This window comes from Spermophilus citellus (assembly GCF_964194105.1).
Source record: "Spermophilus citellus genome assembly, chromosome: 3".
Classification (NCBI taxonomy): domain Eukaryota; kingdom Metazoa; phylum Chordata; class Mammalia; order Rodentia; family Sciuridae; genus Spermophilus; species Spermophilus citellus.
The window spans coordinates 117,406,231-117,426,779 of record NC_138184.1 but is presented as its reverse complement, the minus strand read 5'-3'; the positions used below and the strand labels follow the sequence as shown (position 1 = coordinate 117,426,779).

The 20,549-nt window shown below is 33.0% G+C and overlaps 1 protein-coding gene and 1 pseudogene across 2 annotated transcripts in view; one reads left to right on the top strand and one right to left on the bottom strand.

Annotated features, from left to right (window-relative positions):
- The window catches only part of LOC308643416 (protein SPMIP7-like), a 69,257-nt pseudogene extending 64,524 nt beyond the window's left edge, over positions 1-4,733 (bottom strand). Inside the window, exon 1 of the transcript in view lies at positions 4,181-4,733. The product of the transcript in view is annotated as a protein SPMIP7-like (transcript). The remainder of the gene's footprint in view (positions 1-4,180) is intronic.
- A 2,028-nt stretch (positions 4,734-6,761) lies between these two features.
- Positions 6,762-20,549, top strand: part of LOC308643414 (zona pellucida-binding protein 1-like) — a gene marked incomplete at both ends in the record, with an annotated part of 90,099 nt that continues 76,311 nt past the window's right edge. Inside the window, 2 exons of the mRNA XM_081283268.1 lie at positions 6,762-6,885; positions 8,812-8,892. Of these exons, the coding sequence (XP_081139394.1) occupies positions 6,762-6,885; positions 8,812-8,892 (205 nt within the window). The remainder of the gene's footprint in view (positions 6,886-8,811; positions 8,893-20,549) is intronic.

Sequence of the window (20,549 nt, the reverse complement as noted above, 5' to 3'; positions counted from 1 at the left end):
AGAGCATGTATTAAAAAATAAAAATGGAAACACAACAGAGAAAATCAATGAAACCAAAATTTTGTTCTTTGAAAAAAAAATCATCAAAGTTGACAAACATTTAGCAAGATTGACAAAGTAAAAATGAAAAGAATCCAAAAACTAAAACCAGAAATGAAGGAGTCATTACAATTGGTTTTACAGAAACAAAAATGATTGTAAAAGAGTTCTGTGAATAATTGTGCACTAAGAAACTGGGTTACCTAGATGAAATGGATGAAGGTCCTAGAGACACACATGACTCACCCAAACTGAATCATGAAGAAACAGAAACTATGAACTATGATCTATGTAAAAAGACAGAATCAGTACTAAACAAAAAATAAATAAAAGCCTAGGAATAGATGGCTTCATTGGTGAATCCTACCAAACATTTAAATAATTAGCACAAATCTTCCTTGTAACCTTTCAAAGAAATTGAAAAGGAATACATTTTAAATTCATTATGTAAGACCAACATTATATTAATATCAAAATTAGACAAAGACACTATAGGTAAAGAAAATTCCAAATATCTTTGATAAATGTTGATGCAAAAATCCTTCATGGAATACTATCAAACAATAGTTAACATCACATTAAAAGGATTATGCACCGTGGTCAAGTAGGATTTAGTCCATAAATTCAAGGAACTGGAATTGTGCATTTTTAGTGGTAAAAAAAATAATGCAGCCCAACAGAAAATGGTATGGTAGTTTCTAATAAGTTAAAAATAGAATGCCATATGATTCAGCATTTCTATTTCTGGGTTTTAAAGAGGACTGCCTCCCCCCACTTAAAACCAGGTGTCAAAAAGAAATTTGCAAAATCATAATTTATACATTGATGGGTGAATTGGTAAATAAAATGTAGTACATAAATAAAATAGAATATTATGCAGCTTTGAGAAGGAAGGAATTTCTGACACATGCTACATCATGGATGAAACTTGAGGATGTTATACTAAACTAAATAAGTCAGTCACAAAAGATAAATACTGTATGATTTTACTTACACAATGAAACTAAAGTAGTCAAATCAACAATGCCAGAAAATATAATGGTGGCTGCCAGTGTTCATGGGTAGAGGGAATTACACAGTCATTCCTGAATGGATATAGAGTTTCAGTTTTGCAAGATGAAGCACGCTCTTGAGATCGATGGTAGTGATGTTTGCACATTGTGAATATACTTAATACCAATGAACTATATACTTCAAAATGGTAAGATGGTTGTTATGGAGTAATTTTTTGTGTCCTTTCAAATTCACATGTTGAAATTGTAACCCCCAGGGTGATATTAGTTGGAGTTGGGGCCTTTGGGAAGTAATTAGATTAAGATGAGGTAAAGAGGGTCAGACTACCACAATATAATTGGTTTCCTTTTAAGGATAAAAAACTAGATCTTTCTCTCTGCTATCTGAGGACACAGGATACAGGCAGCCTCTGTAAACCAGGTAGAGGACCTTCACCAAGAACTGAATCTATTTATTCCTTTAACTTTGATATCCCAGTCTCCCGAATTTTGAGAAATAAATGTCTGTTGATTTATCCACCCAATCTTTGGTATTTTGTTATAATATCTTGAGCTAAGATAATGGCTTTAAAAAGAAAAAAGGCACATTTAAAGGTACAAATATAGCTATCAGGAGGCAAATGGGAGGAAAATCAAGGAGGTGATAATAGATCACCTCTATTTTCTCTGTGGTAGGAAAGACTGAGCTATCTGCTACAATGATAGGCAAAGTCTAAAATAGCTTTTGAATACAATTAGAATAAGTTTAGAACAGTTGATTAGAGTGAATAAGAGTCAAACCAGAACAGAAAGGATGTACTGAACCCAGTTAAATGTTTAGACAGGGTTGGCATAGGACAAGAAGTCAGAAATAAAAGTTTTTATGATCTTATTTTGATATTTGTGAAAGTTAACTGAAAAGCATACTGGTATGTGATGTGATTAATTGTGAGATATTGCTTATCAGAAATTTAAATGTACCATTTAAAATTAATAATTATTTCTAGGATCTACAAAGTCATTTAAACTCTAAAACAAATATTATAATCAATCCCCAAGTATTATTCTTTGAAACTGTTTATGGTTAATAATAATAATATTTACTATGGACTGAGTCCTTTACCAGGTGGTTCTAGGAATTTTACTAGGAATTTTAGTTGTCCTAATTCATTTAATTCTTACATTTTTATAAGTACTATTATCCTCAATTTTTGTAAGAAGTGAATAAAAATTGTACTATCTGACCTTATGTTTCCTTTCTTACTTCAGATATTTTACATGAATTATATCAAATACTTCTTATACTATGAAGTATTATTATGTGAATTTTAATAAGGGTATATGGGTATAAAGAGAATTGCAAGTGTAAAGAGTAGATAGCCATATCCTAGAGCCTATTCTCTGAATTCCTATGGTACTGATTCAAACAGTGAAACACACAGACCAGATGAGCCAAAGACTTTTTAACAACACTTCAGTAATTTGGTAGCTTACCAAACTACTTCTTCAACTTAAACTTCTTGGAGTAATGTTTTAAGAGTCCACTCTGAGAAGAACATACACAAATTGACAATATTGCCTTTAAAATTATACTAAACTGGAGTTTTCAGCTTACAAGGTAAATGCCATTCTTGAATTAAATGAGAAGAATGACTTTAGTTACCTTAGAATAAATATAGTATTATGCATTGAAATGTTAGTAAAGGTTGAGTTCAAGCTCCTTTCTTGATAGACTAGAAAAGAATCTGTGGTTCTTAATCAGTAAGAATGTATTGGGTCGGTGAGATGAACTATCGGCATTTCCCTCATTGCCAATACGTAAACATTTTTAGCACTTAAGACAGTATTTGTCATTTGTAGATATAAGCACATTTGATTCTCAGTAATACAATATTTCCATAGATGGTATTTCCAATGGAATATAGAATGATTCTTAAGATAGGTTATTGCAATTTTTATACTTTTTATAGAAAAATTCTATAACTCAGAAATTTCTGTGAGTCTAAATGCTAAAACCACAATGAGTATAAATTAAAATCAAAACTCTCATGCTTAAATCTCTTAAAATTCTTCCTTCTGGCCTAACAGTCTCTGGATGGTAGGGCTGAGGAGTTATCTTGTGGGGATTTTCATTTTGATTACTTTTTCCTTTATTCCTATCCTCTCCTGGTTTCTTGTATGGCCTTTCTCCAGGAATAAAGGGCAGAAACCATGAATCCCTAACACATGGTGACTTCCAGTCTGGCTGGGTGCTGAAACAAAGCCATGGCAAGGTACTGCCATCTTTGACATTGGAGCAATTCAAGCACTTCCTGCTATGTCATTTGGCCTTTTCCTTTTCACAAACTCAAAGCCTTTTTTTCCCTCCCTGTCTATCAGACATATTTTAATACAGGAAAAAGTCCCTGAGGGTTTCCTTTGGAGCTAATTCTCGCCAAACTTCTGGGCCCAAGCCTGTGGTTATATAGTGGAACTCTTACAGAAAAACCACGTGGCACATGTAAGAGGTCATGAATCCTGGTTCTGGTCCTGTAAAGCTATTTATGCAGGGGATGCTTCTCTTCATCTCTGTTCTTACTGTACCCCCAAATTAACTTTCACATTTGTTCCCACTTAATTTGAGCTCCTGTGACCTGTTTAACAACCATCAGTAAATTATTGTTTTCAAGTGAGAGACTTATATAAGGAGGCTTGCTACACAATTACCAATGTAGTACATAAATTCCTTTGTGGTAAAATAATATCTATATATCTAAAATAAATGATCGTTATACCTTTTTCCCTGACTTAAACATAATAAATATTTTTTTTCTTTTTAAACTAAATTTTATTTTGCAAATAGATTTATATTTATCATTCTATAATTTTTTTAAAAAATACATAATTTGGGCTGGATCTGTAGCTCAATGGTAGAGTGCCCACCTCACATGTGTGAGGCACTGGGTTTGATCCTCAGTACCATATAAAAATAAATAAAGATATTGTGTCCAACTACAATTTAAAAAAAATATATATATATAATTTTAAAATGCCTTATTCAGGTATCATTTTGTCAATTTGACTGCTAAAATCCTATATCTTATATCCATGTTTTTCTTTCTCACTGGAATATTTAATAAGAGTTACAAAGTCCATATTACTTTATTTACCTCCAAGTTTTGTTCTGATGGAAATGTCTGGTACTTGCCTGGAATTCCACCTCCTACTCTGTTGCAGTTCTTCGAACAGAATTGTTTGCCTTTTTATTGTTGTTGGAAATTCAGGGTCTGGTCTAGGAATTCGATGTTGAGGTTTCACATCACTGAAATCTGCCAGGTTTGGTAAAGTTCTGCCAATGCCAGGCTTTAAATCAGCATCACCACCAGGACTCACAAATCCTGAACAGGGATCAACTAAAGGCACATCATCCCGAAGTGGAAATAATGGATAATCTGGCCCATAAGGTGGAGGATAAGGATAATGTACATGATAGTTTGGCAGGACAGAAGGGGGGTAAAGATGAAATTTAAGAAAGGCAGGATTACATTTCATTTCAAATCTGCCATAGTCATATCTGTCTTCAAATCCTTTCACAAAGGGCATATTCATTTTTCTTAAGAGATCAGAGTAGTGTGGGTAATCATCATTCTCAACAGTTTTTCTTCCTGAAGAGATAGAACTTTTAGGAATACTTATCTTTCCAGGTTTGCACCGAACCTCCATATCTATAGCCTTTCTTCTTTTATAAGGACAGAAAATTGAAGTCAAAAGTCTTACATTTCCAATAACTGAAGATTAGTGTTTATCTAGCATAAAACTTTTGATTCATCTTTCTAAATGTTGATAGAATAAGGCTTTATTTTTGGTAGAAAATTTTCTTTTTCCATAAAAAGGAAGATAGGGAAGCAAAGCAGTAAAAGAACAAGACAGAAAAAAAGCAGAGCCCTTGGTGCTGGGCAACAGCTAGAACTCTAATACACTGAACTATTATGCACATGATAATGTAATTCTTAGGAAAACCTTGGTAGTAATGTGTCCATGATGCATTTTTATCCGATACTCAGGACAACTATGTTCACTTATCTAAAAATTTGCATAAGTTGATATTGTATGGTTAAGTTAAGGAGTATAAAGCAGTTGATTTAGTGACAATGTATTTTTTAAGAATAGATGTGACTAAAATGAAAGCGTTTTCCTGATACAAATATCTTTATATTTGTGGTCTAAATAGGTGTTAAATTTAAATTTACTGCAAAGTAAACATGTATTATATTAAAGATAATTTAGTATGCCTAATTTTTAAGGAAGTAATCCCAAATTATACTTAAAGTAAAGTCTCATCCTTTACATTTTAGATAATCCTTACTTCTCTAATGCTACCATGGTGTTCAAGAACAGCAATGAGGGTTTTAACACTAATTCTAGGAAATTACAACAAGGTATCAGTTTATTCATCCACATGAACAAGAAAATCTTATTTAAATTCGAAATATAGCAGTTCACTTAAAATCTGCTTTAAATCACACAATTTAATCTTGCAGGAAAACTGCATCCAAGGGAATTCCAAACATTATAACATGAGATAAAAGCTGATACCACACTTAAGTAAAGCCAAAATTCAACCCAGGCAAAATTGTATAAGTCAGATATATGACATGTGTATCAGGTCAGTTTTAAGACAGCAAAAGGTTAAGGTATCTGTGGTGTAATATAAAACCATTAAAATTTTAAGATATACTTCTCAACAGTAAAGGAGATTGAAATAACTGGTAAGGCTGCCAGGTTTGAAATCTATGAGTATATTCAAAGTATATCTAGTGAGTTGTTAGTCCACTCATATCACTCATTCCTTCTTATTACATCAAGGTGACAATACAATTGTTGTTAGGCAGTCTTTAGTTGCTCTTCATTCTTTAGTTGCAGCAACTGCATGAGACTTATTTTTATCATAGGTCTGCTAGTAACAGGTAAAGCCTTCCAGAAGCAAAAAAGTAGAGGCATAATTCCATTTCAATTGCTCTAAAAATATATTCTTGTTATAAACAGACTCTTAGGCAGATAGGTGTTTTAGTAGGTTTTTCTAAATTTAGGTGATGAAAGATGATTTTCCAGGCTGAGTCCGAAATTCAATTCCATCTATGGTCCTTTCTTCCATTTTTCCATCGAGCTGCATCTTGGCGTTAAAAGCAGTACCTTTAGCTCCCCAAATTCACTACATTTTTCTTCCAGTATATTCCATATGTCAGTAATGTACGTGTTGCCAACAGTGAGATCCAGGCAATCTCTGAGCACTGTAGGTGTATTAACTCATAAGTTTTGTGTGTTTAACAGAGTTGAACCCCAAACATTAAGACATAGCCTACATCCCATCTTGCAAAAAGGGAGTTCCCTCTGTCCATAATTGCTACTAAAAGGCCAAGACGCCGGGCTTGGGGGCTCCCGGATTCCTTGCATAGATACAGAATCTTCGACAAGTCGCTTAAGCGCTGGAGGATTCCCTCAGCAGCGGTGCTGTCTGGAAGATTCAGTGGACGCTCAGCGCGGGGCAGCGGCGAGTGTTCCTTCCTCCCCTAGTGTCAAAAGTCAAGCGGACATGCCAACACAACTCTAGCCTACCGCTCCGGCGGAAGTGGCGGCGAGTCCGTCCGGTCCGCCTTCCGGTCCACCGCCCGCCAATTTCCGGCGGCGGGTGAGCGCGCGTCGCGTAACGACCTTTTGGGTGGAGTGTAGGCAGGCGGCGGCGGCGTATGGATGGAGGCCTCGGCCTCTGGCCGGGTGTGGCGGACCTGGCGGCGGGCCCGGGCGTCGGGCTTCCCGCTCTCCCGAGCCGCCATCCTCCTCTTCTCCGCCTTTCTTGTGCGGGCGCCCCCGTCAGGTGAGGGTCGGCGGCGCTGGTGGTCTAGCTCTGATGGGGAACCGTGACTCCACCTTGATTACGTTTTTCCTGTGTCACGTGCACCCGGTTTATATAAACACTGTACTTAATTAATATCTGACCAAAAAAGTGTATTTTATGTAGAGGTCGTACAAAGTCCCTGTATTTGCAAAGAGGAGTGAATGACTGGGAAAATCAATCTTTTGAAGATAGAAGAACACTCAAACACCTGGAGTTAAAAGTTTGAAATTTAAACTGAATTAATAAACTCCTAAATTAAACCCATGGTTCATTTACTGGCTTTATATTTCTTTGTGAGTTCCATAATGTATTGTCCTGAAACAATGTATTACATTGTATGTGTACTGTGATTTTAAAATATCCGTGATACAGGAGCTCCCTCTATTGGCTGGAGATATAAAATGCAGAATATGCTGAGTTTTTTTTTTAAGTTTTGATATCTGAAGAGCTGACATGCTTTTCCATATTCTTACAAAATACATTTATGATATTTCAAAATAACATGATAGAAACAAATGCTGAAAAAAGTTAAGAGTATAATCGAACTGTTATTTAACTGGAAAGATTTAGCTACTTTATTTTTGTTTATATATTCTAGACTTTCTTAAAAATAAAATCCAAGAATTGATGAATGAAAAGCACAAAAGAGGCTTTCTAACATGCTAACACTTGTTCAAATAAAGGAAAATGAAAAAATAAGGTCTCCAAGAAAAATGTAGAAGGAATATGGAAGTAATCATGGGATAGATGAGGTGGAGAAAAGAAATAGTGAGTGAGTGGAGATTTACAAGATATGCTAAACTCCAGTCATCTGGAATCCAAAAATTGATCTATGAGAATATCCAGTGTCCTTTATTTGCAGGATTAAGATATTTTTGAAAGTGGTTCATGGTTTTGTACCTAATATGAAAGGAAGTGTTTTCATTTAAATATCTTCCTTGTCTTTTTTTTTTTTTTTTTTGAACCACTAATCAGACCAGACCAATGAGGGTATAAGAAGCAGAATATGGAGTCAATATCTTTATATGTGAACCATGAGTACTAAAGGCCATGTATTTATATGGCATTTTATAATTTATACAAATTCCATTTAGTCCTACAGTAACTCTGTAAGGTGGAATTATTGTCCCAGTTCCAGATGAGAAAAGTTAGGCTCCTAAACTTTAAAGTGGCTTTCTTAAAACCAGTATGTGGTGGGATTTAAACTCAGATCTTCTGGCTTTAGTACCATTTTCTTTTATTTGTGCTTTACTTCTTTGTTGTTAGAGAGTACTTGGGTACAATGCTTTGTAATACTGTATTTTTATATTGATTTTCTCACTTGTTCTGTTCTCACCATTATCCCTTTCAAACGTGTTCATTCAAAAATGAGGGATATCAATATATTTCACAATTATTTAATAGTTGCCATGTACATGGTATAATGCTTTGTTTTATTTTTTGATAAGTTTATATAAACACTGATACTTCCATCAATTGAATGTATAATAAATAAAATTATATTTGTCCGTAAACAACTATAATAAAATGTGGAATGAATGACATAACAGAGGTGGTAGTGATATCCTGATATCCTGACAAATACGAACAAACAGGAGTTCTGAAAGAGGTAGTATTTGTGATTTGGGTCTTGAGGGATAGGAGATTTGGAATTTAGAAAGTAAAACATAGTGTTCTAAGTGAATGTGAAAAAAGCCAGAAATGAGATGTAATAGGGAGAAGGCAGTAAGTAGATTAAACTCATTAGGGCACATGAAGGTGAGTAGAGTTGGAAAAGAGATATGAGATACAAGAGGAACTGGATTTATGAGCTTCACCTTTGTGTAAGATCAAGTGTACTTTAAAGTTTTGGAGTTTCCAGTGAGGAAATTTGTTAACCCTTTGCTTTCTTTTTGCCTTTCATAGTTGAATATTTGGTTCGATTTCCAAGAACTTTTCGCTTGACCCAAGAGTCAGTGAAAATAGTGGGATCATCAAATTTTCCAGGTATTCATATATAGACTCACAATAATTTTAAAAAGTTAACATTGTTTACATTTTTTCTTTTTAGTTATACATGACATTAAGAATTTATTTTTGACATCATACATACATGGAATATAACTTGCCATTTTTGTGATTTAAATTTTATTAGTGTTTTCCAAAAGGCTAATGTTTCCTAGTTCTCCTATCTTCTAAAGTTCATGTCCTTCTACAGAAATGGATTAAAGTTCTTTCCATATAGTTAGATTCTTCAAAGTTTAATTTTTATGCTATAATGACATAAGTATGCAAAGGATAATTCTAAAATTTAGCTAAAGTTGCCAATATTGTTTTTGCTTATTGTATAATACTAGCTATAATATTAAATATGGACAATTTAAATATGCTAAAACATTTTAAATGAGATTTTGGATTTACAAAATCTTATAAAAGTCACATGAGACACAGAAGCCACAACTTTGTTTTTGCATTTTTATCAGGGTATAAATTCATTTTCCATAAAATTGGTGTGTTGGCAATGTTAGATAACATCCCCACTATCTTACATCGCATTTTCATCACTCTCAATAAAAACATCATACTCATTAGGTCATCACTTTCCAGCCCCTGGAAACAACAAATTGGCTTCCTGTTTGTGTAGATTTGCCGATTCCAGACATTAGTGGAATTATAATTGTAATTGTAGTAGCCTTTTGTGTCTGGGTTCATTCACTTAGTTTAAGGTCTTTGAGGCTTATCATGTTATACAATATGTATGTAAGTACTTCCTTTTTGCGGTTGAATAATATTTTATTTTGTATAAATGTTTGTTTTCCTTTCTCTTAGGCATTTTCCTAGGGAATTTGCTAGAAAACAGATGATCCTATTTTTAACATTTTGAAAAACTGCCAAACTAATTTTCAAAGAGCCTGAACTAGCTTACTTTCACACTAGTAATGTTAGAGGGTTCAGACTTTCCAACATCCTCACCAATACTTGATACTATCCATCTTTTTTTGTTTACAGCTATCCTAATGTGTATAAAGTAGAATCTTGTGATTTTGATTTGTATTTCTCTAATAGCTAATGATTTTATGTTTATGGCCATGTGAATACCATTTTGCAAAAATGGCTATTTAGATCTTTTTCCTGTTTTTAAAATATTTTTGATTGTTGTTGAGTTATAGAGTTCTTTATATATTCTGAACGTTTGACACATACCATACAAATGATTTACAAATATTTTCTCCAATTACGTGGATTGTATTTTAACTTTATTAATGTATCTTTTGAAATTCACATTTTAAAGTTTGATAAAGTCTAATTTCTATTTTTTTCTGGTACTTCTGGTGTCATATTTAAGAAATTATCACCTAACCAGTTGTGATCATTAATGGAGCAATAATTTCCTTATATGTTTCTTCATATGAGTTTCATTGTTTTAGCTCTTTTATTTAGGTCTTTGATCCATTTTGAGTTAATTTTTATGATGCAAGAGAGAGATCAAATTCCTTCTTTAGCATGTGGTTGTTACCTAATTTTTCTAGTACCATTTGTTGAAGATACCATTTTCTCTGTATTTAATTGTCTTGGAACCCTTCTTAAAAAATGATTAGCCATAGTTTATGAGTTTTATTTATGAGCACCATTGATGTATATTAATTTTTGTTCTGAATGTTTTGTAGTTTTCAGTGTACAAGTCTTACATTTCTTTTGCTAGCCTTATTTCTAAATATTTTATTATTTTGATGCTGTTATAAATGGAAGAATTTTATTTAGTTCATGGATTGCTCACTACTAGAAGTACAATTGATATTTTCATTCATATATGTTTCCTCATGTCAATACCTTGTTGTCTTGGCTATTGTTGCTTTATAATAAATTTTTGAACTATGAAGTGTAAATCTTTAATAGATTTTTTTCTTTTACAGAATGTTATGGTTATTCTTGCATTTCCATATCAACTCTTGATTTAGTGTGTCAGTTTCTGCAAGAAGTCCCTTGGTCTTAAAGTAGGAATTGCATTGACTCTGCAGATCTATTTTTGTCATCTTAACAATTTTAAGTATTTTCAATCCAGGAATATGGACTATCTTTCTATTTAAGTTTTCTTTAATTTCACTTTATGATGTTTTGTAGTGTTCAGTGTGCAAGTTTTAACTTTTCTTTTGTTCAGTTTTTTTTATTAAATATTTTACTACTTTTGATGCTGTTGTAAATAGAAGGATTTTATTTAGTTTGTGGATTGTTCATTGACAAATTGTAGAAATACAGATGATATTTTGGTCATATCGTGCTATCTTGCTTTATTCATTATTTAGCTCTATTTTTAGGGTGGTTCATTAATTTTTTTTTTGACATCTGCAAATGGAGATAGTTCTATTTCCTTCCTTTCCAATCTGAATTCCTTTTATATTTTCATGCCAGCTTCTTAGGTAGAACCTCCAGTTCAATATTGATGATAACAGATATCTTTGTCTTGCTCCTGATCTTAGGGAAGGAAAAGTTTTCAGTTGTTTTCATTAAGTTGGATGGTAGGTATGAGTTTTTTTTTTTAAATAGATGTCCTTAATTAGGTTGAGTAAGTTCACTCTGTTCAGTTTTACTCTGTGTGTGTGTGTGTGTGTGTGCGCGCGCGCGTGCGTACGTATGTATAAGGGAGGGAGAGAGAGTGTTAGATTTTGTCAAATTTTTCACATCTATGGAAATGATCATTTGTTTTTAATCCTTGCTTCTATTAACATGTTGCATTATATTGACAAATTTTAGTATTCTGAATCAGCATTGAATTCCTGGAATAAATCTTAGTTGACTGTGATATATAGTCCCTTTTTTATTAATACTGCCAGATTTGGTTGCCAGTATTTTGATGATTTTTATACCTCTAGATTCATAAGGAAATTTGATCTGTAGTTTTCTTGTGATATCTTCATTTGATTTTGGTTTTAGAAAAATATTGGATTTGTAGAACAAGTTGGAATGTTTTCCCTCCTCTTCTGTTTTTTTGAAAAAGTTTATGAAGGATTATTGTTAATTGTGCTTTAGTCTTTTGGTAGAATTTACCAGTGAATCCATCTGGTACTGGATTTTTCTTTGTGGAAGTTTTTTGAATACTAATTTAATCACTGTGGTTGTTTTAGGTCTGTTCAGATTTTCTGTTTCATTGTCTTCAAATGAGAAATATGCTAGTAATTGAAGACCACTTGTATGTTGTTAGTTCCTTTCTTTGTTGCTACCAGTAGTATATTTTTGTTTATGGACTTAATTATGTACCTGTGTATAAATTTCTTTGGGTTTATTTTAATTAGAGTTCATTGAACTTCTTGGATTTGTAGATTCATACTATTCATCCTTTTGGGGACGTGTTTATCATTATTTCTTTAAATATCTTTTGTGTCTCTTCCCACACTTCATGGAACACTCATTATTATGCATGTACTCATGATTTGATGATTTCTCTCATGTCTCTAAGTCTTTATTCATTTATCTTTATTTCTTTTTTTCTTCAGACTGGATAACCCCAAATTGTTTGTCTTAAAATTCACTGATTCTTCTGCCTGATCAAGCTGTTGATTCCTTTTAGATAATTTTTTTAATTTCAATTATTATATTTTTAAAAATATTTATTTTTTTAGTTGTAGCTGGACACAATACCTTTATTTTATTTATTTTTATGTGGTGCTGAGGATCGAACCCAGGGCCTCACACTTGTTAGGCGAGTGCTCTACTGCTGAGCCACAACCCTGGCCCTCAAGTATATTTTTTTAAAGGGAGGGAGGGAGGGAGAGAGAGAGAGAGAGAGAGAGAGAGAGAGAGAGAGAGAACTTTTTTAATATTTATTTTTTAGTTTTCAGTGGACACAACATCTTTATTTTTTTATTTTTATGTGGTGCTCAGGATTGAACCCAGCGCCCCGCACACACCAGGCAAGCACGCTACCGCTTGAGCCACATCCCCAGCCCCAATTATTATATTTTAATTGTTCTTTTATAATTTATCTCTTTGTTGATATTCTCTGTTTAGGGAGATGATCATCTCATACTTTTTTATTTCTTTAGACATTGTTTTCTTGTACTATATTTAAAATAGCTAATTTAATATGTATTTATGCAGTAAGCCCAATATTCGATCTTAATTTTAGGGTAAGTTTCAATTGGCTGCTCTTTTTCTATGTATGTAATTGAACTTTTTTCTCTTTTTTTGCATGTTTATGTTTTTAGTTGAAAACTGGAAATATTAATAATATAGCAAAACAACTCTCTAAGATTCTTCTTTCCTCCCAGAATATGATGTTGTTTGCCTATCTTTTTTGTTTGTTTAGTGACTTTTTTGAACTAATTGTGTAAATTATTTATTCTTTACATGCATAACCACTGAACTTTATGAACAGTTGTCTTTGGCTAATGATTATATAGAACTCTAATTAAACAGCTTAGTCTTTGCTGAGGTCTATGTGTACATATTGTGGATTGTATCTTTAATTTTTAGTGTCTTTTATTTTTAGCTATGTATTTGACAGTTCTACCTTAGCATTGACTTTATGCTATGTAGAATCTCAATTTCAGTTAGAGGTGAGAACATGAGGCTTCTAGGTATTTACTGAGAGGGCACACGTCCTGGACATACATACAGCCTGGAATATACAGGCTTCTATTTTGTTAGGAATGTCTCAGTTCTTACTTTCTGTGGAAATGTTACTCACAAGATTTTTATCTTAAGCTTTTGGTTAACTTACTAGTTTCCCCAACTATCCCCTACTGTATCAGGCAGTCACAAAATCAAGGGAAGATAGCCTTGTGAATGGGGTCTTTCAAGAGATTGCTAGACAGGTCTAATAATGACAGTTCTCTGGGAAGGACGTTTTGGAGTTATTTTGATCTTGTCTGCCCCTTCCAGTGGTTGTGAGGCTGATGGTTCTCACTATAATTTAAGACTTTACTTTCAAGGATACTACAGAGATGGTGAGGACAGCAAAAGAGCAAGTTAAAATGCTTTAAGAGCACCATTTTTTCACAAGTATGTTGTTTCACTAGAGCTTTTATAACAAAACACTACAGACTGAATAGCTTATACAGCAGAAATAACCTCACAGTTTTGGAGGATAGAAGTCCAAAATCAGTTGCTGTAAGGGTTGATTCCTCTGAGTACTCTGAAAGAAAGATCTGTTCCTTCTTCCTATGTCTCTTCACATTGCCCTTCCTCTATACTTACGTGTCCAAATCTTTCCTTTTATAAGGGCATCATTCATACTAGATTTGGACCCAGCCTAAAGATTTAATTTTGATTTCCTTTGTAGAATTCTATCTACAAATAAATTCACTTTCTCAGGGAGTGTGGATTAAGACTTCAACATATGAATGTGGGGGTGATGAGAGGAGAACAGTTCATCCCACAACACTAAAATTCAGTTGTCTTGTGTAAATTTTTCTTACCTTGCTTAAAGTCTTTGATGAATTTCAGAGTTCTGAAAATTCTTATTATTATTTATGAAAAAAATTTGGAACTCTTTACTCTGCCACGTTTGTTGATTTTACTAGCTATAACTTTTAAATCTAGATCATAAATAGTTATTTATATCTGATTTCCTTATTATTTCATGTTATTGAATAATATTAAATTTGTTCTTTAAATGAATTAACATTACAATTCAGCAGGTAGTGTTTTCATCAGAAGTAGAGTATTTTAAATTTCTTTTAGACTGACATTTTGCTAGATGTGTATGCTGACTGCCTGCTTTTTTATGCCTGGAGTTTCTTCTGTTGTGCAAGGTTTCAGCATCTATCTCTATTGGCCATTTTTCTGTTCTGTGATCCTTTTTTTAACTTGTTCTCATTTTACTTGCTCTATTAATGTCAGTTTTCTGTTTTTATTCACTCATGTATCCATTTGGTCAGTGAGCATTTGTTTACATTTTTTGTGGCATTTTCACTTAATTTCATTTCTTGGTACATATGATAACACACACACACACACACACATATATGTGTGTGTGTGTGTGTGTGTGTGTGTGTCATATATATATATATATTTTACTTGTATAAAAAGTTTCTGGGCCTATTGTATCCAGGAGTAGTTGATAAGTATCATATGACCTTACCATTCTCCATCTCACTAAGATATAGGTCTTCAAAGTGTCTGTACCAGTTTTCATATCTCCTCCAGAAGGGTTCAAGGGATCCCATTTCCCCACATACTCACCAGCATAAAATATTATCCAATTTTTCCATTGTTTGCTAAGCAAAAAAAAGTTAAGCTGCCTCTGTTCATTTTTTTCTGCCTGTTTTCAAAGGAGTTATTTCATATTATTTATATTCCATTATAAATCCATCATTGATTTTCTTTGTTGGAATATCTTTTTCCCAAGTTCAAATCTGTTAAGTTTGTTCATGTTGTATAGGATTGAACAGAAATTGTTAATATTTAATCATCTGAGTTTAGTATTTTTGTGTTTGTACCTTTGCCATGAAAATAGTTTCTCACTATAGAACTCAATAACACGATTAATAACTTAGACTTAATTGACATATATAGAATATATCAACCAACATCAAGCAGATACACTTTTTTTCTCATTAGCACATGGATCTTTCTCAAAAATAGACCATATAGTATGCCACAGGGCAACTCTTAGCAAATACAAAGGAGTAGAGATACTACCATGCATTTTATCCGATCATAATGGAATGAAATTGGAAATCAATGATAAAATAAGGAATAAAAATTCCTACATCACATGGAGAATGAACAATATGCTACTGAATGAACAATGGGTTACAGAAGACATCAAGGAGAAATTAAAAAATTCTTAAGAGGTAAATGAAAACATAGACACAACATATAGAAATCTCTGGGACACTATGAAAACAGTACTAAGAGGAAAATTTATTGCATAGAGTTCATTCCTTAAAAGAAGAAAAAGCCAACAAATAAATGACCTCATACTAAATCTCAAAGCCCTAGAAAAAGAAGAACAAATCAGCAGCAAATGCAGTAGAAGGCAAGAAATAATTAAAATCAGAGCTGAAATCAATGAAATTGAAACAAAATAAACAATTGAAAAAATTGACAAAACTAAAAGTTGGTTCTTTGAAAAAATAAATAAGATTGACAGACCCTTAGCCATGCTAACAAAGAGAAGAAGAGAGAGAACCCAAATTACTAGCATACATAAAGAAAAAGGCAATATCACAACAGACACTACAGAAATACAGAAGATAGAAATTATTTTGAAACCTTATACTTGAATAAAATAGAAGATAGTGAAGACATCGATAAATTCCTTAAGTCTTATGATCTGCCCAGATTGAGTCAGGAAGATATACACAACTTAAACAGATCAATATCAAGTGAGGAAATAGAAGAAGCCATCAAAAGATTACCAACCAAGAAAAGCCCAGGTATCGGACAGATTCAGCCAAGTTTTACAAGACCTTTAAAGAAGAACTATTACCAATACTCTTCAATCTATTTCAGGAAACAGAAAAAGAGGGAGTACTTTCAAATTCATTCTATGAGGCCAATATCACCCTGATTCCAAAACCAGACAAAGACACCTCAAAGAAAGAAAACTTCAGACCAATATCTCTAATGAATATAGATGCAAAAATCCTCAATAAAATTCTGGCAAATTGGATACAAAAACATAAAAAAAGATCGTGCACCATGATCAAGTGGGATTCATCCCCGAGATGCAAGGTTGGTTCAACATACAGAAATCAATAAATGTAATACATCACATCAATAGAATAAAGATAAGAACTATATGATCATCTTGATAGAAACAGAAAAAGCATTTGACAAAATACAGCACCCCTTTATGTTCAAAGCACTAGAAAAACTAGGGATAACAGGAACTTACCTCAACATGTAAAAGCTATCTACGCTAAGCCTCAGGTCAACATCATTCTAAACAGAGAAAAACTGAAGGCATTCCCTCTAAAATCTGGAACAAGACAGGGATGCCCTCCCTCACCACTTCTGTTTAACATAGTTGAAACACTGGCCAGAGAAATTAGACAGATGAAAGAAATTAAAGGGATACACATAAAAAAAGAAGAACTCAAATTGGCATTATTTGATGATGATATGATTCTGTACCTAGAAGACTGAAAAAACTCTACCAAGAAACTTCTAGAACTAGTAAATGAATTTAGCAAAGTGGTAGGATACAAAATCAATATCCATAAATCAAAGGCATTCCTGTATATTAGTGACAAATCCTCTGAAAAGGAAATGTGGAAAACTACCCCATTCACAATATCCTCAAAAAAAAAAAAAACCCGAAAACAACTTGGGAATCAACTTAACAAAAGAGGTGAAAGATCTATACAATGAAAACTATATAACCCTAAAGAGAGAAATAGAAGAAGACCTTAGAAGATGGAAAGATATACCTTGCTCATGGATAGGCAGAATTAATATTATTAAAATGACCATATTACCAAAAGCACTATACAGGTTCAATGCAATTCTGATCAAAATCCCAATGGCATTCCTCATAGAAATAGAAAAAACAATTATGCAATTCATCTGGAAAAATAAGAGACCCAGAATAGCTAAAGCAATTCTAAGCAGGAAGAGTGAAACAGGTGATATCACTATACCAGACCTTAAACTATACTATAGTGCAATAGTAACAAAAACAGCATGGTACTGGCACCAAAACAGGCTGATAGATCAATGGTGCAGAATAGAGGACACATAGACTAACCCTTATGTTAGACAAAGGTGCCAAAAGTATGCAATGGAGAAAGGATAGCATCTTCAACAAATGGTGCTGGGAAAACTGGAAATCCATATGCAACAAAATGAAATTGAATCCCTATCTCTCACCATGCACAAAAGTTAACTCAAAATGGATCAAGGATCTAGGAATTAAACCAGAGACTCTGCATCTAATAGAAGAAAAAGTAGGCCCTATACTCCATCACGTGGGACTAGGCCCCAACTTCCTTAATAAGATGCCTATAGCATAAGAATTAAAACCAAGAATCAACAAATGCGATGGATTCAAACTAAAAAGTTTTTTCTCAGCAAAAGAAATAATATTTGAGGTGAATAGGTAGCCTACATCCTGGGAACAAATTTTTATCCCTCAAACATCAGATTGAGCTCTAATCTCTAGGGTATATAAAGGGCTCAACAAGATAAGCACAAAAAAAACAAATAATCCAATCAATAAATGGGCCAAGGACCTGAACAGACACTTCTCAGAAGAGGATATACAATCAATCAACAAATATATGAAAAAATGCTCATCATCTCTAGCAATCAGAGAAATGCAAATTAAAAGATACCATCTCACTCTAGTAAGAATGGCAGCCATTATGAAGACAAACAACAAGTGCTGGCGAGGATGCAGGGGAAGAGGTACACTCATAAACTGCTGGTGGGACTGCAAATTGGTGTAGCCAATTTGGAAAGCAGTATGGAGATTCCTTGGAAAGCTGGGAATGGAACCACCATTTGACCCAGCTATTCCTCTTCTTGGACTATACCCAGAGGACCTAAAAACAGCATACTACAGGGACACAGCCACATCAATGTTTATAGCAGCACAATTCACAATAGCTAAACTGTGGAGCCAACCTAGATGTCCTTCAATGGATTAATGGATAAAAAATGTGGCATTTATACACAATGGAATATTACTCAGCACTAAAAAACAATAAGATCATGGCATTTGCAGGGAAATGGATGGCATTAGAGCAGATTATGCTAAGTGAAGTTAGCCAATCCCAAAAAAACAAATGCCTAATGTCTTTTCTAATATAAGGGGGGTGACTCAAAATGGGGTAGGGAGGCAGAGCATGGGAGGAAGATTACCTCTAGATAGGGAAGAGGGGTGGGAGGGAAAGGGAGGGAGAAGGGGAATTGCATGGATGGTGGAAGGAGACCCTCATCATTATACAAAATACTGTAAGAAGATGTGAATTTGGTGTCAACATATCTTATATACACAGATATGATAAATTGTGGTATAAAGGTGTATTAAGAATTATAATGCAAACAACAACAACAACAATAATAATAATGCTCATGTAAAAAATAAATAAAAATTTTAAAAAATAAAATAAATTAAAAGTATGTGTTTATCTACAACTAAAAGAAGAAAGATTATATTCTACAGTCTTTATAGAATACAATTCTAAAATTGTATTCTATAATTCATTGTCTTAGTAACAAACTTCTGCAATTTACATGATAATAATTCTCAATGGTTATTGGCAGAATAGGTAGGGGTAAGTGCAGGCTCATTACCAATGATGCCTTAAAAGCAAAAGCACAGATGATGGTCCAATGCCAAAGAAAGATCTTTGGGGCATACAATATGCATTTTCATAGTTGAAATATGGATTGTAATTTGGTCATTGAGTAAATCTGACATGTTATTAAAGCATTGCACAATTAAATATTTTAATTTGCTTGCTAAAAAAAGAAAATAGTTTCTCTATAATGCAAAGTATTATAATACCTTTATAGGTATTATTTTAACAATCTACTTAAATAATAATTTGTGTTCAGGTTTTTAGTCAATCCAGAGTTTATTTGTATTTGGTATGCGGTATAAATCTAAATTCAACTTTATATATATATATATATATATATATATATATATATATATATGTGTGTGTGTGTGTGTGTGTGTGTGTGTATGAATTTTTGCCATCATTTATTAACCTGTACTATTTCCAGTGATGAGATACTTCTATCAGATATCAGTTTTTTATACTTCTCTTTTTTCCCTTAGAAATACTAGTGTTTGTTCTTAAACCGTACTATGATTTTATTTAGTGTAACTTCATAATATTTCTTAATAATTTTTATTGTTAGTGTCTCCTCTTCCCTTTTATAGAAGTTTTAGACATTCATAAAGCTTTAATTTTCCAAATACTGTGTTTGTGTGTGTTTTTGTGCATACACTTGTGCATGTATGGTGTGGATTGAACCCAGATTCTTGAACATGCTCAGCCAGTGCTCTGATCACTAAGTTACAACCTCAACTCCAAAATACATCTTAGAGTCAGTATTCAAGAATTGAATTTCTGGAAACTGATTATATAATTAAATAAATATATGTATGTTTATATACATATCCATAACTTGGCAATTAAAAATTATGTGTATTCTCCCATGATTTCTTTGTGAGTAACTTTGTCTTTTTTTAGAGTCTAAAAATCTTCCTTGCAAAGGTCTTATCTGATTACAGAATAATTTCAGTGTATCATTCTCTGTTATCTCCCTTCTAGTAACATGGTTTAAAGTATTATTGTTGATTTTCAGCAATATTATTTATTTTTGTATGTTGACATTGCATTGGGAACTTCTTTTGGATTCACCTGTTGTTGTTGTGATTGAAATGTGTACAAGAGATTTAGTGGAAATTAGTGCCATTACAATAATGGCATGGATACTATCAAAGAGCCAAAGTAAAATTGTGCATATTTGTGTTGATTTTCGAAAGATGAGACATTAGGTACTTTCATGAATAAAATCACAAAGGAGTGATAATCAGTACTGCTTTGTCCTGGTTAAGGAAGAGAATGTGAAAGGAGGTGTGGTGAGATACATTGAAAAAGAGTGGCAAAAATTTATATATATGTATGTGCATATATATATATATATATATATATATATATATATATATATATGAATGAATTGGAACTTAGATTTATGCTTCA